Source organism: Hypomesus transpacificus, chromosome 6 (assembly GCF_021917145.1).
Source record: "Hypomesus transpacificus isolate Combined female chromosome 6, fHypTra1, whole genome shotgun sequence".
Classification (NCBI taxonomy): Eukaryota; Metazoa; Chordata; class Actinopteri; order Osmeriformes; family Osmeridae; genus Hypomesus; species Hypomesus transpacificus.
The window spans coordinates 2736009-2761342 of record NC_061065.1 but is presented as its reverse complement, the minus strand read 5'-3'; the positions used below and the strand labels follow the sequence as shown (position 1 = coordinate 2761342).

The 25334-nt window shown below is 40.7% G+C and overlaps 1 protein-coding gene across 1 annotated transcript in view; it reads right to left on the bottom strand.

The window, feature by feature from the left end:
• The window catches only part of kcnk3a (potassium channel, subfamily K, member 3a), a 54014-nt gene extending 30996 nt beyond the window's left edge, over positions 1-23018 (bottom strand). The window contains exon 1 of the mRNA XM_047021744.1: positions 22632-23018. Coding sequence (XP_046877700.1) covers positions 22632-22914 — 283 coding nt within the window. The 5' untranslated portion in view covers positions 22915-23018. The remainder of the gene's footprint in view (positions 1-22631) is intronic.
• Between the last annotated feature and the right edge of the window lie 2316 nt (positions 23019-25334).

Here is a 25334-nt window from a genome sequence, read left to right as displayed (position 1 = left end):
GCACATTTTCAGTTAGCAGGTGGCACTGTTTGAATCGGGATTCCATTCACAATAATGCCATTGACAACCTTCTTAGAATACCTTCTAGATGGCTGAGCGGTTAGGGAATCAGGCTATTAATCAGAAGGTTGCCGGTTTTGTTCCCGGAACCGCTAAAATGAAGCTGGGTCCTTGGGCAAGGCAAATCACCCTACTTGCCTCGGGGTATGTCCCTGTACTTACTATAACTTACCTGTAAGTCACTCTGGATAAGATCGTCTGCAAAAGGACTAAATGTAAATATCACCATATATGTCTGTACATTGTATGGGCATGTTCTCATTTATATACACATGCATTGTACAATATATCTTTCCATATAATTTTACATATATTTAAAATAAATTCTACCATATATGAAGCATACATGTGACACTATATCTTTACATATATTACCCATACATTTTCCCATATAAAGCGGGATATAAATTGCATATATTTTGGGATATATAACCACATATATTATATTTTAATGTTCCATATATTGCAATATATGGAAAACGGCAATCATTGATGTATTCTGCAATATATTGCAATATATTATATGAATATATATATTAGTTTATAATATATTTGTAATATATTTATCATCAATATATTATCCCATGTATTTCCATACATTATATATTGGTCAATGTAATGGAAAATAATATATTACAATATATTAAAATGTATTTCAAATCATATATTGGTAAATATATTTTCTTTCCGTATGGACGTGGCTCTTATACAAAGCACCTCTGATCAACGTCTGATCATATCTGTCCCAGCTGCCATTGATGGCAAAGTCAGAAGTTTCTCCTCCAGGGCTATTTCTCATCAAGTCACAGGAAAATCATATTTATCATTTATATGAACTGATGGTCAACTTAAGAGAGGACCACAAACATCTACCTAGTTTACCACCAAACTGATTTGTTTGGAGCCATGTCAAATAGCATTGAATAGGCTTTAAAACATCCCAGAATGTACCCAACTACAATATAATCGGTCCTCTTCCCACACCAATCTTTTTGCATAAACTCCACTGCATTTGTTTTGAACACTTGTGTCACATCTCTGCAAGAACACTCGACAACCAATCTCCTCAGCCCCTTATCATGGACCCCCAGCGCCCCTCCTCCCCCCTACACACACATAAACCTTCTCTGGACCCCTTAGCACCCCTCCTCCACCCTACACATGTACAACTTCTCTGGACCCCACACAAACACATAAACAGCTGGGTGTCGTTTTCACAGGGCGAAAGTCCCCCTCCACCGTTCTGAACTTGCTGACTACCATCATTCCCCCGTCACGGACACCTCAAACTCCCAGCGACCCTCTGGATGTTTATCTACACATTCTACCATGGCCTTGGCTGCTCCAACGGTCTCCATTAGCCCAACCGAGCTTTGACCCTCAATGCCTCGCACACAGCTGCTCTCAGGCTCTGTGTGGCCCACATCTGCTCTGAGAGACTTAAGAATCCTTAAGTTGCATTCTATGATGATTATAATTCATTACTAGTGTATGTATATAGGAGTGTGGAAAAAATGCATCCTAAAGGCCCTTGCACACTGAGTCCGAAATTTGTGTCCGAAATGTTCGCACGTAAGAAAAAAAATATGACCTCACATTATGTCAATCGCGCTTACACACACTGCCTCCGAAACTTTCGTCCGTCAAAAAAAGTTTGGATCGGGTCCGATTTTCTGCATTTTTCGCATCGATGGCTAGCATTTTGAGAGGTTTTTTGACAATTCACAGACACCGAATTTTGAGGCTGACAATTACGAAAAAACACATACAAAATGTTTGCACTCAGTGTGCAAGGGCCTTAAGGCTTCATTAATGTTCCAGGAGCTAGAGAGAGAAAAAACTTCTAGATGCTAAAATGCTTTTAGGAGAAGTGATATAATAAAGTGGATGAATTATTTGGTGTAATTTACATTTACAGCAGTCTAGTAGCTATAAAGGGGCATAGAGATTTTGTAGCAAAACTATGGTAATATTAATCACTTGTTCTGATAATTCTCGATGAACTCCTTTGAGGGTAAGTTCTAAACTTTCCACCAGCCACCCTAGCACAAGTGATTTAGTCTGGTTGGTATTCTATGTATCTGTTTGATGTCATGGGAATATCTTCATGAATAATACAATGGGATAAACTGCACAAGAAATGTGCAATAAAGTAGATTTGAACAATACAGTTATCGCCCAACATTAAACAGTTCTATATATAGACTGTACTGTGGTGTCATTTGTAGACACTACTTGGGTTCCAATCACATGCATTTGCTGCAGGGACCACTCGCAAAGATCAGAGATACGATCGTCAAAGGGTTAATAAAAGTATCCATGGGAGTAGTTATGGAGGTACGTGTGATTATTGCCCAGTAACAACAGAAATAAAGCATCTGTACTGTTTAATGTAATCTCGCTTATGTTCCTATCTTGATCTAGCCCCCCCCCAACACGCACACACACATATTTTCCACTCAAGTGACCTCAGTTGATAGGAGCCAAGGGCCAGCTCTCATGTTGATGCCAGCCAGTGATCCAAGACCAGGGGCCACCACAGGTCCAGAGGACGATTTTCAAACAGAGAGCGCAGAGAGAGAGCGAGAGAAAGAGAGAAAGAGGGAGAGAGAGAGAGAGGGGCATTTTTCATCAGCAAACTGATGTGCTGCTAAAAGGGGAGGCAGCACAGTGTCCGTCTGAGCTGGGTTTAACTCGGTTAGCTCCTCTGTGGGTTCCTCCACTACCCCTGAGGGGCAAGAGCTCTCATCCAACCACAGCTGAGGCCCGGGCCACTGATATCACCAGCCCAAACATTACATTTACAAAGAACAGAGAGCCTGACTTGGTCCCCAAACTAACCTCCATACACCCCAAGTGAACTGAGGCAATCATAAAGTAAACATCAAAGGTGAGGACTTATATCAGCTATCACCTGTTTCAGTTCACATGAACGATGTAAAAAAAATCTTTATTTTGTTATGAACAGAGCGGGCTATTTTCAGACTCTGACTGAGGTTCCTTTTTTGGGGACAGAGAGGAACCCTTGGCAGGACACATTTTTTCCATGAGGTCAGCGAGAGAGACATTCCAGAGTGTAAGATCCCTGGAGGAATTACAACACACTTAATCACTTTCCTTACCGTATGTACCTGATACACAGGATAGGACTAATTTACATACTGTATCTACAACACTGTTGGGTGTGAGTGAAAGCTCCAGGTATACAGACAGTATAGATTTTACCTAAACTATTTTCTGTGTACACAATAATAACATAGTTTAAATGTATTTTTTGTCAGTATTTGTCAGATAGCAGTAATAAAAACAACCATGAAGGATATCTTTAAAGGGTACGGAGCTCATTCCAGTGTAGAGGAAGGCTCAAATTTGTTGTCATTGCTTATTTACTAACTCTGTGAGACGGTTTCTTTACAGGCTTTTAAGCAGTCCACTTAAATGACCATTCTTTGTTCAGTGTTCCGTTGGTGCCATGTATGTGTGTAATGTACTAATGTAAAAGAGCATGTAAAAAAGAAAGGGAACAAAAAAGGAGAGGGGAACATGTAAATGTTTCACTGAGTAAAAAAATAAAATAAGAACCTTGGGAGACAATTTAATAGCAAAGACTTATATAAAATATTTGTGTCTCCATAGTCCAAACTTGCCACTGCTTGCTGAAGTAAATGTGTCTGCAAAGCCCTGTTACTAACAATATGCCAAAAAGAGTGATGATGATACACTTCTCTGGGCACCATCAAAACCTCTATTTGTGGCTGCTGTCCACCTGTAAAAACACGCCTGACACAAAGGGTGGCAAATATGTCACAGTTACATTCAAATGAAGACCTACATGTTGATGCCTGCTGGAGAATGACGTGGCTATTTAATTCCTGCCAATGATTTCTAGTCATTTCCACTGCAGACAGTTAATGTTTTATTTAGTTGAATGCTCTTTTTTTTAAATAGCTGCTGCTTCTCTCCCTAGTTCTCCCTTTTTCTGACAGTTCCCCAACCTTCTTCCCCCTGTAACGCCTTATTTTCATCCTCTCTCTTTCTCTCTCTCTGTTTCTCTCTCTCTCATTCCATTAACTCTTTATCCTTTTATCAACTCCCTCCCACCCTCTCTCATCTCTTTCCTTTTCTCCTATTAGGAGAGATTGGTTTCCCCACTTTACAGCCGCATGTCTAACACAGTCATCCGGCTGCAGCACCTGATTCCACTAAGACACTCCAACATGGGAGATAAGGGGACGTGCCCTGGCACGGGATCAGCCAGCCAGTGGCTTTTAGGAAACAGATGCTCTTCCAAACTGACATCTGCTCCGGCGACAGGAGCCACAGATGAAGAGGTCCCCCTGGCAGACAGAAGATAGACAGACGCCCGCTCCGTTCCTCCTATCGCCTTCCCATCACTACACAAGCAAGAGGACCCGGTGCAGAGTCCCATGGCATGGAACAGAGGTGGGATATGGTGTCCTGGCCCACTAGACACCTGACACCATGCTACCCACAACCCCACCTCACCTGGATGAAGTGTCTAGTGCGGTGTAGGGTTGGGGACGTGAGCTGGTTGGACCGGTGCCAGGTCTTTTCAGAACAGTGTGGGGTGAGGCAGAACCCTCTGGGGTCAGTGAGCAGGTGTATCAGCAGAAGACAGCTGGCTGTGCTGCATGGGTACGACACAAGCACACACGTGACGTGCCATTTACACCTCCACACAGTACCACAGAAACACCCCCTCAAAACACACACACACACAGCCATGACACTTGGCATCAAAGGATATTGCAAAATAACCACCCCAAACGGCATAGATTCCCAAGCCCCACTCTGGCTAAGTTTTCTGTGGGCTGAGAGCCATCATGTAGTGATATCCAATGGCATTGCACCCACTAAGATGACTAGAGATGTCGAATGCAATTAAACTAGGTAATAGATCTTACTTAGAATGTCACATGAACCTAAGGATGGGTTTCCTCTAAACCTTCAATTCACTGTCAGCTCCTCCTTTGTCCACTTACATTATCTGTGAGGCTCAATGACAACATGTTAGCAACAGATCAAATGGTGGTTTTCTCGTGCCTATTTCATCCTCTCGCTTTCTTTCTGTCTCTCTCTCTCTTTTAGTCTCCGACCCCCATCCCTTACTCTTGGAAATGCTGATCAAAACATACTCCCTTACAAAACACACTCCCCCAATTGTGGTGAGGACAGGGTTTTATCAAGTGCACGTTCAGAGCACAATTATGTGTGTTAAAGAGCCAGTGATTGGATGGGTGGCCCTGAACCAAGCTGAGTCCAAAGTGTCTTTCTCACCTTGGTGAGCATGCCCTTGGGCTGCCCATATGCCACATAGGGACGGTAAGAAAAAGGAGCTGTATCACGCTAGCTCTTGTCCCACATAACACTGGACAAGAGATGCCCGGACCCCTTTTGTCCCCGTTATCATACTTCATCGAAGGTGTGAAAGGGGTACAAGAACATGGTTCATTATATTGTCCATGGGCATAATTCAATTAGCAACAGGAACCCTCTGATGCTGTTGCATAGACATGTCACAGATCCCTGTAAATAATGCAGATGGAGAAAAATTGGAAAACAGTCACTAGAGACAGACGCAAAATGCTAATACAATTTTGGCACCATCCCACAAACCATTCATATACTTGTAGCAAGTTTAGTGACAGCAGTGGCTCTGTTGTCATCACTGCGCAGCCTCATGTTCAACATTTTCTGACCTTCCAGTATATTTAGAATGTTGCAGCTGTCTTTTGAGGTAAGTAGTGAGTCAGTGATTCAAGGTTGTTATGATCAAGGAAGCAACAGTGGAAATTCATTTATGTGAGTCATAAACATATCACTGAAACTTCTCACTTTTCATGTAAATGTTTAGCTGTTTTTTACACAGTGATGAGTAACCTGCTATGCCTGCGACAGGGTGACAGAGGACACGCTTGAGGCACACCACATTTCCACACCAGGGGTCTCATTTATAAAACTGTGCGTAGGATTCTTACTAAAAGTCTACGTACGCCCAAAAGCCAAAAATGGTACGCACACAAAAATTCTGATTTATAAATTCGTGCGTGAGCACATCTGTACGCAATGTTCCCTTTATAAATCACACATTACCCACAAGTGTGCGTACGTGAATCACCATTGTACCCTGCCCGGAACACGCCCATTTTTAACCATAAATGGTCAATGCAAAGCACCTCATGAATGCTAATGTAGTATCTCATGAGCCTGGCATGCAATTGTTTTTTTACGGTGAATCATGGCGCATGACAACGTCTCAGACAACGCCTATTGGTCTACCGGAAAACTCAAAAACATTAGGTGGCCGGTAGATCACCAATTTAAAAAACTGCGTGAGTGGCGTCAACTGTGCCAGTGATACCGCGAGTCGAGATACAAATTGAAAACAAAAGCGTTTTGTTATGAACAGTAATCTATTAAAGTCTGGACTGATAACGAGGACAAAGAGTGTAGCGATTGCGCGGAAGTTTAACGACTGTATTTCCAGTTTTTGACATATGATGATTTGTACAGTATTAAATACATATATTTAGTTATACACTGTGTTCTGCAGTTATTTAAAGGTAGGATATGTGATCTTATCTGCATTCCATGCAGTCGGGCATTTCCACCTCCTGCACTCCGGTAGTGGACAATATGATGGTGAGACAGCGCTGAAATTTGATTTAAAATTTGAGTTGGATTGTACAAGGTGTTTATGGAACCATTATCACTCAGTACAAGCTCAAATAATACTGCTGGATTAAATCGTCATGATAATGATGACATTTTGTGGAAAAAACGTGTGTGAGGAAAACAAAATATGTAAATATTACGAGTAATCGTTCTTCCTACATTTACTTTCTGCAGTCTGACTAGTACGGTCATCTGCGTCGCCAATTCCAACTGTTTCCAACATGTGCGTAGGCCTACGGGAGGGTCAGAGTTTGCGTGGAGGACCGCACATTCTCCTTTTTTGGAGAGTTTGTTTTTTTATAAATCGCAACCTTTTCTTGGACAGTGGCGTACGCACATTTTCAGCTCCGTTTTGTGCGTATGCAAGCTTTATAAATGAGACCCCAGGAGAGTTGCTGATACAATCTTAACGGTGGAGTTGTGAAAGAGCTGCGTGTGCCTGTATGTGCTTGTGAGAAAGTGTGCATGCGTGTATCACGCATGTGTTGACGAGAGCTTTAAAATTGAATGTTTTTGTGGAAAAACAAAGTCTGGTATTCCACTGTCCTTTGGTTCAGTTTTACAGACACACTCGGTTAACAGAGAGGGATGATGATGTCCATTGGGATTATAGTACACTGCTCTACCAAAGACACACATGCACAAAAAAACACACATGCTAATTGTGCGCACACACATACTGTCCCTTCTCCAGCTGCAAGAAAGATGTCACAGATTCCGTGCCTTGAGTTAAGTTAGCAGAGTGGACACACACACACACACTGCATTTTAGGATAAAAGAATGGGGTTCTTGAATCACCACATATTTCAGATCATAACATCTGAGTATGTCAAAACAAAATAATCACCAACAGCATTTGAGATGAAATATACATTGTAAGCTACATTCCCTTTTCCAGGCATAGCTAGTTGACTAGGTTGATAGTGAGTGACACTGGTATTGATGGAGGATTTAAGTGGCATGCACAGAAAAACACAGCTATGCTTTTCCCCCCAGAAATACTGATATTTATTGAGCTGAAATATTTCCAAATCTCTATCTTTCTTAGTCCTTGCATACTGCAATAATAGTTTTTTTTACAGTAGGTGTTTCCACTCCTTCACTCTTAAGGTCAGCGGAGAGAGACCTTACCAAACCTCATCCCAAGACAAGTTATCACAAGACCGGTTATCCCTAGAACAGTTATCCCAAGACCAGTTATCCAAAGACCAAACCTCATTCCAAGACCAAACCTTATCTTAAGACCAGACTTATCCCAATTTAAACTTACATTTAATGATTTTAAATATGCCATAAGCATTGGATTATAACATATAATCAATTAACATATTTTGTGATGTCACACCTTACTCTTTTCCCAGAACCAATTCAACGCATGGTGTACTTTACACAGTTCTGGCATTCAGTTTTGAGACATCTTGTTTCTTCAAGGGCCGGTACCTCTTTTAGTCTCTAATTTCCAGTCCATGGATTATGGCATAAAACACATTGCTATATTACCTGTCCACAAATCACTAAAAACTCAGTGTAGGTGAGAAGGCCAGAATTCAATATTGTGGGCCATGAGATTATGGCCATTGTTCAGAAAAAAAGAAAACAGCGAAGAAAAGTTTGTTCTGAAATCCGATTAAAACAAACTAGTGGGTTGGAAAACTGGGCTAGGTCGTTCATTTGATTTGCATGACTCCTTCATACAGCTGGGGCTCTATATTTATCCAGGGCTGGATTAACAATTTTCTGTGCCCTGGGCAACAAGGCTCAAGGCCCTTGTGTTTGATGTGATGCTAGTTATGGATTTCAAAAATGTATGCAAGAGCGCCTTTATTTGAGTCCAAAATAGTTTTCTGACCTTAAAGAAAATACAAATTTTACAAGCCGTTTTTCAATTGTTAAAATCTTGTCTAGAGAAGGTGATGTCTTTTTGCATTTAATTTTTCAGCCCCACGTTTTTCACCCCCCCTTGCGTTTCTCAGCCTGATTTTCCAAATTATAAATATTTTCAACTGAAAGCATGCAGTCAAGGAGCTCTCCACCTGTATTACTCATTTAAAAACAATTTGATAAATAGAATATAAAAGCATCATAGAATGTAAAGTAACAGCTAGCTGGCGTCAGTTACTTGTAAAATGCATAGATAATGTTTAACAGTAAAATCTCAATTTATCTTGCACCTAAGTTAAAACATATTTGAGTGTGCTAACATTAGCAATAACGTCAGTAATTTTGAGGTCTATGCATAGGCTAACCATTAATTAAGCAGCACATTTCCCCTATTTAACAATGCTTAAACATGGACTTACCTGAAAGTGATGCACGGGCACCATCTCGCAGTCTCTTTCTTTTTTTCTTTCCCTAAAATGTATATACTAAAATAATATCGGCATTATAAGTATTATAACTATGATGATTTTTCATTTGGCAATTTTTTGGTGTCCCTCAGGAGTTGGTGCCCTATGCACAGCGCATAGTGCGCATTATGTAAGCGGCGGCACTGGCTACTAGACTACACAAACACTGTTTTTGACGTGATTTAACATCATATTTTGATCAAACAAGTTGCAATAAAGTACTCACATTAAGGAAAGTTAGGACTGCGTTCATAATGTGATATAACATTTTTTTTTGACATTGTCCAGGGCCCCTTAGATGTCATGTGCCCCTGGGCAAGTGCCCAGTTGCCCTAATGGTTAATCCGGCCTTGTATTTATCCACAAAAATAGGCGGGAGACTTTGTAGTTTTAGTTTCATCTGTTCCCACTGCTTGTTTGGCCTAGGAAGGACAGTGTCCTGTTTTGGTGTGGACAATATCTGTCCCCTGTCAGTTAGTCAGTACAGTTGAAGGCTTCAGCATGAGAAATAAAGAGAGAGACCCACTTCTCCCTACATCTGTTGCATTAGTTCACTCTCTGTCAACAGGAGGACAAAGAGCTAGTCCATGCTCAAAATCCATGACATATTTTGACAAATCCCACTCAGTAGGTGACATGGATTGATTAATCAGCTTTTGGAGAGTCATATTAAAGGTTTGTAAGTGAGGCAGTGTGTGTGCATGCATGTTTTTTGTGTGTGTGTGTGTGTGTGTGTTTCCACTCCCTGATGATGTCTCCGTTTCCTGTGCAAGCAGGGTTGCCAGGTCTGTGTGACAAAACCAGCCCAATGGCCAATCAAAACCAGCCCAATATCTAAACTCAAAATATGCACCTGCCAAACCATATAAACTGCTTTTAAAGTCCAACAGCGTTGCTATCATTGCCAAATGTATTGTAATATCTACAAAGTAACACCAAATGTTTAGTATGCCAGCATTAAAAGCAGTTTTCAGGAGACAGAGTGTTAGGCACGTGTGCACACGCACAGTGTGTGTGTGTACGTGGGCATGCCCCATGTCCATGTGTGTATGTGCTGATCTGGAGTCAGTTTGGTAGGATTTGGGCATAAATAAATGATTTCATTTAAAGTATAGATTTTTATTTATAGATTTTCATGTAATTTGCATGCAAAATAGATCTACCCGAGCCAGCGGACAAAAAATTCAACCCGCGGCAACACTTCAAAAGTAGCCCAATTCCGCGGGAAAACCGCCGACCTGGCAACACTGTGTGCAAGCCTTGTTAGCTGGTACAGTGAGGGCTGGTGTTGACTGGTGTGTGACAGAACAGTGGGACTGGTGTTGACTGGTGACTGACAGTACAGTGGGACTGGTGTTGACTGGTGTGTGACAGTACAGTACCAGTCATACGAGGCCTCCTGTCACTCCTCATCAGAGAACGTCCTGATAATGTGCGAGGAGAGCAGTGTCTCGCTACGGCACACCACATCGGGTTATGCAAGTTTTTGTTTATTTTCTATTTTTCCCTTTTATGTAAGCGATCTTTCTCCCTAGCACTGCTACTAACCTTCATAACACTCGCAGGGACCTTACATGGGTACAGAGTAGGGCACTTCCGTGAGACTTGTGACTGCCCACTCCAACCCCCTACCCAACCCTTTCTTTTGGAGCTAACGAGGGTAATTTCTGTTCTAAAGGCATACTGCAAGAGCAAGTACACAAAATCACCATTATTTTACTTACTCTTATTCCACTTTACTTCACTCTTTACTTCACTTACAGTAGATACATCAAGATCATGATGTGACTAAGAACACATTCTGGCGATTTGTCGTATCACATTTTGGCTGAGGTACGGAAAAATGCCTCAGGAGATTGAGGTGGCGCTACCCACATGTAGACTGCGTTAAGAGTTACATTTTTTATCCGATCAACTACAGTCTAACTTCTTGTTCTTAACTAAACAGAAGGTGCTTTTAAGCAATTCCAAGAAATATATATCAGCGTAACAATCGTGGCCATTTGTCTTCGGGTGTGGTTATAGAGTTAGATGCACACATATTAAACCAGGCATATTAACCACGATCAATAAAGCACAATAGTGGATCACTTTCAATCCCTATTTGTTACACAGTACAAAACGCAGTTTAAATGCAGAATGTCTGCATATGAAGTAGGCTGATACTGTACAATTTGTAGTGGTTAAAATTGGACAGTCATCCTTCTCACTCCACAGCACCTGAACACAGTCTGTCTATCTTTGTCATCTCCACAGCAGATGGATACTGATGAATATCAGCCATTAACAGCGCCGTCGCATTTGCGCAGCTCTCAAATCCACATATTGAGTTGCCTTATGCTGCCAAAATCAACAGTGTTCATACAGGCACAAGTATTTATGTAAATAAACAACACAAAAGGAGCTCCAGTATGTATTAAAACAACACTTGCATTTATACTCAGTGTGTACAAGCAACTAATACATACAGTATTGTCCTGAATAAATATTTTCCTTGGAACAATGGACATAAATTAGTCCATGGAAAACGTACCTGGATGGGAGAGTTAGTATCAGTCAGTATCCAGATTTTACAGAGGTATTACTGTACACTTACAGAATAATTACTACATATGCAATTACAGACATTTTCAGGTGAAAAGAATCGGTAACACTTTAGAATAATGGTCTGTTGTTAACGAGTAGCTATGCAGGAAGTAATAGGTAGTACTACATTAACACCGAACGTAATACTACTAACTAATATGGAACCATGATTAACTAAGCAGTAAGTAATAGCAAATTTAGTACAAAGGTAGTTCCTTGGTAGGTATTGGATGATTACTAAATAAATACATCCTCATTGAGAACTACTTGTGAACTATGACCAATTAAGACAGAATAACCAATTAATCATTAATCACAAAAGTAACATGTCTAAAGTGAACAATTGTGTTTTTTTTTACTCTTAACATGGTCATAACATTTCAGAAGCTTGTGCCTCAAATGAGTTCTTTGTGGAAACCAGTTAATGACTGTTAACGTTATAACACACGTCCCCCCCAATATTTGATCATACTGTATGATTATGGGACACCAATATTTGATCATACTGTATGATTATGGGACACCAATATTTGATAATACTGTATAATTATGCTGGCAATTTCGATGTGACTAGTAGTACCTCTTTCTGCAGCTCCAAAAATATCAAATCCCGACCGGTCCATTTTCCAAATCCAGTCGATTTGCCACCAAATTCTTTAGCTACAGGTTGAGATTGTGACTAGTACTCTTACCAAAGGATGGACGTATGTTCTCTGTTTATTTCAATCTTAATCATAGAATAATACAAATAATGATCATTTGTTTAAAAAATGTAATAATTAGGAAGTGATGGTGACAAGTTCATGATTGGATTAGTTCACTATAACATTTACATTTTACATTTATGCATTTAGCAGACGCTTTTATCCAATCCGAATCCAGTCGATTTGCCTTACAATACATAAACAAAACCTATTTGTCCTGAAATCCATGTCATGTTTTCCCTATACCTTTGTACGGTGGCCCTTAAGTGCAAACCACACCCCCTAATATGAGTACAGGGGAGTTAGGTGGCTGAGCGGTTAGGGAATCGGGCTAGTAATCAAAAGGTCGCTGGTTCGATTCCTGGCCGTGCCAAATTACGTTATGTCCTTGGGCAAGGCACTTCACCCTACTTGCCTCGGGGGGAATGTCCCTGTACTTACTGTAAGTCGTTCTGGATAAGAGTGTCTGCTAAAATGACTAAATGTAAATGTAATCCCCCAAATGAAAACACTCCCCCCAAATACGAGTCAACTCCCCCCAAATAGGATGACTTGCTCACCTACCCCCAAAACGAAGACACGCTCCCCCAAATGGGAAACAACATTACATTAACTCAAAAACACATTACATCAACTCAAAACGGAAATGGTTGGTACTGGTACTTCGTCGCTGAATGGATGCAGTGACTAACAAAAAATAAGAAATTGATCGATAGAAGTACAAAATACAATAGCCTGACAGAGTTACGTGCACTAGGACATTTATTCGGGTATCGAAGCATGTAGCACATAGTAGGCTACTTATGCAAAAGCATAAATTGCGTGTTAAACGTAAAAATCGATCGACTATCCTGATCCACGTAACTCTGTCATTGTGGCATTTTGTTTTTCTGTCGTGGACTATTAGTTTTTTCTTCTGAAAAGTCTTGCTTCCTTCAACTGCGTTTTTTGCGTGCCCATAGGCTACTTATTTTGATATTGTGAAACATTAACAGCATAGATTATTTCATAGGAATGACCCTGATTAAAATAAAGAGTAGTTCAAGTCATGAATTGTTTACACAAATGTTTCTTCTTTCCTTCCAAACAAAATGTTCAAGTTATGACAGAGTTACGTGGACCAGGATAGTTGTTTGGCTATCGATTTTTACGTTTAACACGCAATTTATGCTTTTAAATGTCCTGGTGCACGACTCTGTCAGGCTATTCATAGATGCCACCTACGTCACTTCCAAACAGACCGCCGCCATATGCACTACTGATCTCCCCAGTATGGCCGCCCACACTACCAATTTCAATGAGTGAGACAGAGATATGTCGAAAAAAATCAATTTTAAGTTCCCATCCTTAGCCTATTTGTTACCCCCAGTTTCTTTGGTTCCTTATCATCTGCCCCAGACTTGTCCCAATTGGCTTTCCATGACAGATCTAGCTATAAACATTTATCTTGTGCATAACCCTCCCCATACAGTGGGGATGGCTTGAAGGCTTTCAAGAGTATGGAGGACAAATGTTCTGCTCTCAATGTAATCACAACGTAGAGTTCCAAGCGTCAACAAATGCCAAACTGAACTTATTGCTCATTTAACATTGTGATAAAAAACACAATTGTGATATTTAATGTACAGTACGATGTACGCTGATATTATCAGTACATTTACTTTCGAAAACAGTAGTCAATTTTCGTTTGATGACTGAGTCGTTAGCGTAATTAGCCTCTGTTTAACGACATATACGATAGCGGTCTGTGATACATCAGTTTTCAATCGTTAAAATAATAAACATGCCTCACATATCGATGAACCTTTTATGATTTATTATGACATTATATTACTAGTAAACAATTCATGGGTACAATTGTCCTTATATACCTGTAGTTTTAAACCAGTGTAGCTCACTGTAATGCTGTACGCGACGCGGTTTAGAAAAACTTGGAATTCTACTGCTGTTTAGGAAGCCAAACGGCGACAGTAAAATCTCGGCACTCCCCTTACAAAAATTTCCAGATGAGTTTTTCAATTGGTGAATCAACCTGTCACTCAAATTAGAGCCAATCCCTGTGTGAATACCATCCCGTATGTGGCACAGAGGTTTTCCCATTTTAAGAGGTCTGTAAATGGCTGAGAGCACTTTGAGCCATTGCCTACTAACCTGAACTTCAATGCCACAGCCTCAATTTGATGTCATTGTGTTCATGAAGGTCTCCTCTACAGGACTGTGAAAACCGCGAACATTTCCCAGCTGGGGGATTTTTTATAATCGAGCTTATGTCCTAGGAGTGCCCCTGTTTAAGAGCTACATTTTGAGTGCTAACAAACTCCCCATCGCTCTACCCAGCCAGTTAGCTTGCCACGAGCATTCCTCTCCCTGCTTCACTAACAAAATATGGACAGATGTGCCTTGTTTTCGCTCATTTAATCCGATCGCCCTTAAAATCGGTTAACATATAGTGGAAACCTACATCTACAAATCTGTGGTCTCAAATATACATAAAGATGAACATTTTTTAATTCCAGCACGTTCAAACAGTCCCCTCAGTAAAGGTTGGCTAGCAACTTACAGCAGCAGCCTGGCCCAGACAGGTGGGGGGAGGGGCGCAAAGGGCACACTTAATAGTGGTATTTTGTTCCAACTCATTTTTTAGACAACTCATTCATTTGTAGCAGATAAACATCTAAAAACATTCGAGCTAGTAGGCCCGAAAACTAAGATTTATCCAATGCCTGTGTGAATACCGTCCCGAATGTGCCACTGGCGTTTTAACAGTTTAAGACAGGGGTGTCAAACATACGGCCCGCGGGCCGGAACCGGCCCCCAAGGAGGTTCGATCAGGCCCGCAGGATCATTTGAAAGTGGAAAAAATGCATAAAAGACATGGAATTAATATTTTTAATTCGCTGCAATTCATGGATTATCCGCTAAGGGGCGCACTCTTTCCATCAGAGTAGAAGACAAGCCGCATCACTGAGACAGACTGAAAACAGCAGACGGTATCAATGCGCCATCTGCTGCTTGTTACGACGTTGTTAATACCTTGGTCTCTACTAGGGATGGGCGAACGATGCCTTGTGAAGCTTTGGTGGTTTCTTCCGGATTGTGCCGGCCCAAAGAGCCGAACTATCGGCGCTTTGAAAATGAACAGCGTCATCTAGCAGCCGTTTAAACTGGCTGAATGAGGCGTAGTGGTTGTCTCCGACGGTAGACTACCCTACGTTATTCAATATTTAATTAAGGCTACATGTGTTCATTTTGATCTGATATTAGTGCTCACACATTAAAATGTTGTGATACATCCGTAGGCCTTTAGAATTATGTCATTTTCTCACAGTAAAAATTAAAGAATATCGTACGAGATTCACTGGACTGGGGCGCGAACTTGGGATCCCAGATTCGCATTAACAATATGTAGTCGTACAACGCTTTAACCAACTACACCACCGAAGAGATCATTACTTGTTAAAGCGGTTGGACGGACTTTATACGATATGGTCTTTATATCAATTAAACTAGATAACACAGAAGAAAGACATGATATTTTGGTTATTTATAGCAGAGTATGGTATAATTTTAATGGTCCGGCCCACTTGACATCTCCCTAGGCCGTATGTGGCCCACGATGCGAAATGAGTTTGACACCCCTGGTTTAAGACGTCTGTAATTAGCCGAGTGGTCTTTACAGCCTTGGCTACTAACCTGAACTTTAATGCCACAACCTTAACTTGATGTCAATCTGTTCAGAAAAATGTCCTCTACAGGACTGTGAAACCGCTAAAATTTTCCAGCTCGGACATTTGAGTTATTTGACTTTAAGTCCGATGAGTGCCTGCAACCATTCACTGCAACGCTTCATGGAACTCGACTCGGAATCACACTCAGAATCTGACTCAGATGTCCTAGGAGTGCCCCTGTTTAAGAGCTACATTTTGAGTGCTAACAAACTCCCCATCGCTCTACCCAGCCAGTTAGCTTGCCACGAGCATTCCTCTCCCTGCTTCACTAACAAAATATGGACAGATGTGCCTTGTTTTCGCTCATTTAATCCGATCGCCCTTAAAATCGGTTAACATATAGTGGAAACCTACATCTACGAATCTGTGGTCTCAAATATACATAAAGATGAACATTTTTTAATTCCAGCGCGTTCAAACAGTCCCCTCAGTAAAGGTTGGCTAGCAACTTACAGTAGCAGCCTGGCCCAGACAGGTGGGGGGAGGGGCGCAAAGGGCACACTTAATAGTGGTATTTTGTTCCAACTCATTTTTTAGACAACTCATTCATTTGTAGCAGATAAACATCTAAAAACATTCGAGCTAGTAGGCCCGAAAACTAGGATTGATCCAATGCCTGTGTGAATACCGTCCCGAATGTGCCACTGGCGTTTTAACAGTTTAAGACGTCTGTAATTAGCCGAGTGGTCTTTACACCCTTGGCTACTAACCTGAACTTTAATGCCACAACCTTAACTTGATGTCAATCTGTTCAGAAAAATGTCCTCTACAGGACTGTGAAACCGCTAAAATTTTCCAGTTGGGACATTTGAGATATTTGAGTTTAAGTCCGATGAGTGCCTGCAACCATTCACTGCAACGCTTCATGGAACTTGACTCGGAATCTGAGCTTCAGGGACGCTTGACAAAAAAAGACAACATTTGGGGTGTCAAGCATTTTAGAATTGTTAATGTGATGTGTTCCCTTCGTATTTAAGACGAAATACTTCACAAGCAAGAGGTTTGTTAATGTAACTGTATACATATCTCACTCATATTGGCTAATCAGCTAACATGTTAAAGTAGTTTACATCCAAAGTCGCTGTTGTAAAACTAGCCTCTTTTTCACAAACTGCTGATAAACGGAAGTAGTTTCGAGGTAAAATGAGGTAAACAGTGAAATACAACATTGTGAACACTGCCAGTGAGCGCCCGAATCTGACTCTGAGGCCAACGTCAAAACCGGGGGACCAAGGCATGGCTGCCGCCTACTACTATGCGGGCGACACATTCTCACTCAAATTGCAAGACTTTCGTGATCCAAATCAAATTTCTGATGCGACAGATCAATGGAGAATCGTGTTCTCTCTTAAAGGCTGTCCTCCTCGACCTGAGCAGAATTCACTGAGATGATCTTCACCGAAACAGAGGGAAAAAGCAGGCATATTGCAGGCATTTCTAAGGCCGAGTAGGTAGGTAAGATGGCGGCGCAAAGCTAAAGTGAATCAAATCAATTGCATTTTGTACCTATGTCGATCAATTTCTTATTTCTTGTTAATTACTGCATCCATTCAGCGACGAACTGTAGTACCAGTACCAACCATTTCCATTTTGAGTTAATGTAAATTGTTTTTGAGTTCATGTAATGTCGTTTCCCATTTGGATTAGCGTACCTTTGTATTGGGGGGAGGTAAGCATGTCATCCTATTTGGGGGGAGTTGACTCGTATTTGGGGGAGTTGACTAGTATTCGGGGGGAGTGTTTTCATTTGGGGGATGCTTTCATGTTAGTGGGTGTCATTTGCACTTCAGGGCCACTGTACCTTTGTACTCTGGTGCACCACACCGTCAATGAGTGAGATTGGAGCGCGAAATCAGACAGACATTTGGGTTAGGGTTATGGTTATACATTTCTATAGATGGTAAATATCCAGTATTTGGCTAACATAATCCCTTTGATAACAACTAGGTGAATTTCACTAGAATTTCGAATTGTAGAATTAGCGCCAATTTCGATTGCAATGCTATACTGCTTGTATGAATGGGACGTTTTACAAGCTAGCCAACAGCTAGCCTGGCTTATAGCTAGCAACAACTGTACCTAGCGTTTTGGGACACGTTCCTGTTCTCTGAATTGGCTTATCTAGCAAGTTAGTCCTGCCATTTGTTTTTTCTTCCTTCATAATTTTCATCCCTTTGGAATTGCGTTGCTGTTGTATTTCGGAGTAGTGGCCAATGCTCGACTCATTATAAAGTTAGTAGGCCTATATGTTGGTTTGGGTTAGGGTTAGCCATGTAGCCTAACTTATTACTGATTTAGCAATTATGTTTGACTCACTTTTTTCATCACAGTTTGTTGAATTTGTTGAATGTTTCATTTCAAAATACAGATTTTTTGTTTAAATCATAGGTTTCATCGTTGTGCCAAAGAATGTTAAATTCACACATATTTTACAAAGTGCTTTATTCTTTTATGCCAATGTGTATTTTTGCATAATAAAGGATTTTCTTTTACGATTTCATGGAAATCTTCCAGTGCATATAATAAAAAAAAATATTAGACCCAATCACTGCGTTTGTTTTATGTTGTAGTTATTGCAGGGTGACATGTTAGTGAGGTGTTAACATGTTTTTCACTTAGAAATAATGGTGCAGATCACAGTTACTGCGGGATGACAAGATAACGCTTGAGTAGTTAGTGAGGAGTTAACATGTTTGTCACTTTTAAATAATGGTCCACATCACTAGTGTTCCTGCGGGATGACAAGGTAACGCTTGAGTAATTAGTGAGGATTTAACATGTAATATAATAAGTCATTTAATGTTATATTTGACACATACTGTACAGGCATACATTTATGTGAGGCACTATTGATATTCTAACAAACATTGTAATTTGGAAGATGTTATTTTGCGCTTATCGCAACATAAATGCAGCTCATGTCTTCATTAAGGATACAAATTGTTTTTGACGGGAGAACATGACTGTTTAAATTCATATCCTAAAGAAAAATCCTCCTCAGGCGGCTTCTGTAAGATAAAGGTAGGTCTTTGGAGTCTGAGACATTGAACTGACACTCAAGAGCTCATAATACCGAAGTTAACTCTTGTATTCGCTGTGAAATATTTTACTGTTGATTGTTCTTCTACAGGTACAGTCTTGCACTTTTTGGGGTTCATGTTATTTTAATTTATAACTTGTATAACTGCATGCTCTTATGGGTCTTCCCTTGGCACTTGTTTAGTTTTTCACAATGTATGCTTCATTTTAGCTGCTTGCAATGTTTGGGACTACCTCGTTGTTATGATCACTGACCTATGCTCTTTTGTAAAGCTCTCTCTTGGAAGTCGCTTTGGATAAAAGCGTCTGCTAAATGCATACATGTAAATGTAATTGTAAACTAATCCAATCATGAACTTGTCACCATCACTTGCTAATTATAAAAATGTTTTAACAAATGATCATTATTTGTATTATTCTATGATTAAGATTGAAATAAACAGAGAACATACGTCCATCCTTTGGTAAGAGTACTAGTCACAATCTCAACCTGTAGCTAAAGTATTTCGTGGCAAATCGACTGGATTTGGAAAATGGACCGGTCGGGATTTGATATTTTCGGAGCTGCAGAAAGAGGTACTTCTAGTCACATCGAAATTGGCCGCATAATTATACAGTATGATCAAATATGGGGGGGGGGACGTGTCCCATAATCATACAGTATGATCAAATATTGGGGGGGGGACGTGTGTTGTAACGTTAATATTCATAAACTGGTTTCCACAAAAAAAACATTTGAGGCACAAGCTTCTGAAATGTTATGACAATGTTAAGAGTAAAAAAAACAAATTGTTCACTTTTTAGACGTTAGGCCGTGTTCACACTTGACTTATTTTTTCAGAAAAAAGCGCTGCCTTCAGCGCCTTTTTACGTGCAATCCTGGCATACTGTGCTCTGTGAAGATAAATGACCCTTTAAGATGTGTACATGAGTAATTATGAGTTTGTTGTTCGTGGTATTTGATTTGAAGACAACACAAAAGGTCAGGGGTTAGAATAACTAAGGCTTACCTCGAGAGATGCGCCTTATGTTTTAGGTCAATTCTTTCACTCCAAATTAAGCTAATGCAATTATTCATAAAACTTTGTTGTAACAGTTCTGTATGCACCAAATAAATAAAACGAGCCAGCTGCCTTGACCAGACAACCAGGCTAAAATTTGATTTGTTCTCGCCTTGAATCCTGTTTTGAATTATATCATAGACATAGTCGCAGGTGAGACCTATCATCCAAAACAAAAACAAGGGGGAGAAAAAGCAGCAGAGCTCTTGTAACCATCTGTCTCTTTCAATGTTCAGTGCAAATGGACACCATGTGTTAAGTCTCCAGCCTGACATGATGGACTGTAGGCCCCAATACGGTCAGCGCTAAGATGGTGCTTTGTGACGTGGGAACAGCAGGCTGGTAGGGCCCTTTGGCCGAGGGAGGCTCAGATGTGAAAGTTCCCCCAGAGTTTATCACAACGGCCCCCATGCCAAAAACCCCAGTGATCCAGCAACTCGTAAGGCACTTTTCAGCTTTATGCTTATTTATTCTCCGTTTGCGACATTCCTTCCATGATCGAAACAATCTTTCCCAGGAGATGGTAAGTAAATGGACACCTCCCCCTCTCAGTATGTGGAGAGTGATTGCTGATTGCAACCATCTCTCCCTCCTCTTCTTTAGACAGCCATTTAGGCTGAGTTATTAGTGCTCACTGGGACCAGTTGTATTCAGGCTGTCGAGGCCGTTTAATGCAGTGGTGAAATACCATAGATCACAAAGGTTACGTTTTTATGGAAATTGAGTCTTTCTCTAGTTGGAAATGATGTTAACATCCCTATAAATGTCTTTGGAGATATCACAAAGGTTTACTCAGTAGTTTAACAACTATTTTGGCCAGTTTACTCCTAGATTTTTGTAATCGCTAAATCCATCTGTGTTCCTGTCAAAGCTTTTGCTGAAACGTCATAGAATTCTGTCAAAGGCATCATGTTTCAAAAGTGCACACAGGCTGCATTTTTTTTTTTACCAAACACTAGATGGTCTTATTGAAAGCTGAGTCAGGTTTTGGACAAAGTATATTAGCTGGAATTAGGCTTGAATTGTAGACCATCCTTTTATGATGAGCAGAGGTTTAGGAGGTCTTCTGGTTGGCAAATGTTTTATGGCTGTGTTGCTCAGGAAATCAGGACTGTGTGTGTATATGTGCATGTGTGTGTTGATGTGTGTGTGTGCACATGTTTACATCATCCTGAATGCTGCCTGTGTGTGCAGGGAGACCAGTGGAACAGAACAGGTCTGGTGTTTGGTGTCATCAATAGTTAATGGTAGAGTGAAAAGCCAAACACAGTGGGCTCACAATTACAGAATGTGGTTACAGCCACCTAGATCAGGTTAGGGTGCAATTAGTGGCCTGCATGTGACAGGGATACACCTTAGGTCATCAGCAATAACGGTCACCAGTCCCCAATCCAGATGGGAGGTGGGGACAGGTGTGAGAATGGGGGTGTGATCGTGTGCCAGTAAGGCACTAGGTTGGGTGGGGGACTAAATTTGAGGGAACGACTGAAGATAGACTATGGGATTAGAAGGCAGTTTTAGGGTACGAGGCTATGAACGACTAAAGGACGACTAAAGATAACAAGAGAAGTTGCGAGTGTGGTGCATCTTGATGCTGTGTATTCCTACCCTCTGCATACCTTCATATCCAGAATAGAAAGGCTAAAAATGCTATGCAAATGACTAGGATGGCCTCATCCAGTCCCCCATGGCGCTGTCATCTTCCAGACTGCCTGCTCTGCACTTCTGAAGTGCAAATTTACAGCTGACAGGAAACTGAAAATCCACCTAAATATCGTTCAGCTATATTTTTCTCACATAGGGCTACTGGCAGAAGGAAATGTAAATGACCCAAAATTAGAATCTCTTTTATAATTATACTTGTGGCGTTACTGGAATCTTTTATCAAATGTTCCCCTGGTTAAACTATAGTGATATTTAGTATAAGAAAATAAGTTCGTGCTGCTTCGGCTGAGTCATTTTATGGAACAAAACCCTGCAGCAATTGTTCCTGTCGTCGCTTGGAAATGATTATGATGACAACTGCTCATGTTCATATTTACTTTGTCTAAACTGGTTGTCCAGCAAGCGTTGGTCCATACAAGATGAATGTTTGTGCTTCTGTCTCTTTATAAAACGGGTTGTTCTCGTTATTTACGTGTGTGAACTCCATCCAGGCTCTACAAACAGTTTAACTCCGAAAAAATCGTCTTTAATATAGAATTTTATCGAAATTCTTCCATAACCAATTTAACTGTTATATTTGACAAGTCCGATCTTAATATCCTTGGTTTAAGATAAAGCTTCCTACCATGTTCACTGAAGGCATACACAACCATTATTATCATTGCCTACACAACAGCATCGTGGTAGAATATGTTATAAACAACAACATTCATAAAGAGTTGTGTCACATGGGATGACCTTACCTATTGTCGTGATCACTGTGATAGCGAAGTAGAAAGACCCAGCAAATTTCCACTGTACCCCGCCTTTGTGGGGCTTGAGCTGCAATACAACCCCCTCAAGTTCAGTGAAGTTTTCTTTAGTCAGATTGTACTTGTCCATAAGATCGAGTTTTCTTTCATCCAGTTTAATCTTCTGAGCCTTCTCTTTTTGAGATTCCAAAGCATCGAAAACAGCCGCGCCAACTAACAAGTACGTGAACGTGCAGATGATGAGGGCAAGGGTCCTCACGTTTTGTCTCTTCATGGTCGGGGTGAGTAGATGTTTTCCAAAAGTTTAAACTCAGATTTGGAGGATGGAAAACTTGGCTGGTTCATGGCTAGGCTGTCTCTACTGAGAGAAACAGTGGCACGCCGAGAGATCACTGATGACTTTATTTGTCGAGGCGTAAATGTTTCTCTTGGAGCTGTTCGTTCAGCACCACCCCTTTCATGTGTCAGCCCCCATCTTCCGCCACGCGCGCGTGTGTGTGCAGGCACCCGCGTATTTTGTGTATGGTTTTACGTCTGTGAGATTTGCGTCGCAGTTCTCGAAATTCTAAAGTTGGAACAACGATTTACCTGTTGTAACGTCCATATAATATAACCAGAATTATGCTCTAAATGTAAAGTTTGCTTAATTGTACTGCCACAGCTGCAGTTGTTATTATTCCACGTGATTTTATAAAATGTGGGCCCAATCTCTCCTGTAAACGGATTGTATGAGCAAGCAAATGCATTACATGATGAGGATTATAGCTACATAAAAGACTCGGATAATGGAACCTATGTTCACCAGCAGTGTTTTCTTCCAGTTTCCATATTTCCAATTTTACTACAGTCAAAGATCTGAAGTACAAGTCAACATTAGGCTAACAGACACCACACAAACAACAGAGCTAGTATCTATTTTAATCAATTCCTTCACCAGTCCTGTTAGAGATCTAATCTGAACACAACACTTCACTATGCTGCTAACCAAAGCCTCGTTTCTCCTCCCATTTGGGAGTATAGAAGTGACTTATTTTCCATGTGCTCCCACTTACTGAGCTTTCCACCCCTCATTCCCAAATGCAGACGTTTTCCAAAACATACTCATTCAAATCTGTTTATGTCATATATTATCCAGACTGGACCAAATGCACATTCTTTGTCAAAATTAATATAAAGAGAAAGTTTATCTTAAGATTGCTTCGGTGGCAAAATATATCCATTAGTCTCATGTCTTACCGAAGTAGTTGAGGTGTGGTCATTTTGACCACTCCTCAGTAGAGAAAAGTGATAAGAATTTGTTCAGAAAGCACCACTCTCTACTCCCCTAATGCTAAATTATTCACAAAACACTTGCTCGTTTTCCTGTTGCATCACTGGCTTAATCATGTCTCAAGACATTTTATTTGAAATCATAGCACAGTCTGCAGAAATTCCAAATATGCTTACTGTGTGTTGGACCCACAGTAGGCCCCCCCCCTTCACTCTGTTAGTGGAGCTGTCCAGTATTAAGGTGATCACCACGAGCCGTGATAAAAATAGCTTGTTCTTCGATATCCAGGTCAACCAGATTGCACCCAGACTGAGCCCTACATAAATCATTGAACTGTCAATCAAACTCCTACATGCATCAAATTCATCAATGTATCAATAAATCAATGGCATAACTGCAACCTTTCATGATCCCAGGAACAGGAATCAATATTATGCAAATATAATATGTAGAGAAGGATATGCAGCAATCTCCATTTCTTGTCAAACACTGAAGTGGACCCAATGTCGGTATGTATACAGATGTAGCCTACTCTAGGGCTGGGCGATATGGGTAAAAAATTATTGACATACTTTCTGCATGTTCCAACGAATGATTTTGCCTCAGGTGGTAAAAAAGGTTTCTTATATATTAGTATTTTAATTGGACCAATACGCTGTTCTTATTGGTCCAGAGACAATCTAAGAAATCCGCAAACGATTTATGGACCTAGCAAGCGGTTGCCTTGGAGATGTTGACAACATGGCGTCTGCTCCAGATTAGTGATGGGATGTTCGGATAATTTTACTGATTCGGTTCTTTGAATCTCATTCAGTAAAATGAACAAATCTTTTTTCGAGTCATTCGTTCATTTCAACGGGGGGGGGGGGGGGGGGGGGGGCTATACGTCCACTGCAAACACGTATCATATTTTCATGTAAGTTAGTGCATGACATGTGCACCAGCAGATACTATTTCAAATGAAATTCCTCCATTAAAATTATGTATCATGACAGTTTGTATGATTTGGTCATTTATTATCACACTAGCATTTAATTATCACGGCAAACAATTACACTGCACTAACGAACATCATTCACGCCCTACTAAAACAGCGGCCACGCGAAAGGGAATGAGGAAACTGTTTCCTCTACTAAAAAATACAATGCGGGTCACGTGAAAAATTATCCGAAGACTCGTAGAAAGACTGAATCGGGAAATTAACTAATCGTTTGTTTCCTCTAGCTACCAGTACAGAGCCTATGCAGGTCACGTGAAAAATGATTCAAAGACTCGTACCCGAAGACCGAGTCGGGAAATGAACGAAAAATGTCTGTTTACTTGGACGAGCCTATGCAACAGTCCCGATGCGCAGCCACGAGAAAATGAACGAATCACTCTTTGAGAGGACTCGTTACTCCCGAGTCCTTGAAAGGATTCGTTCA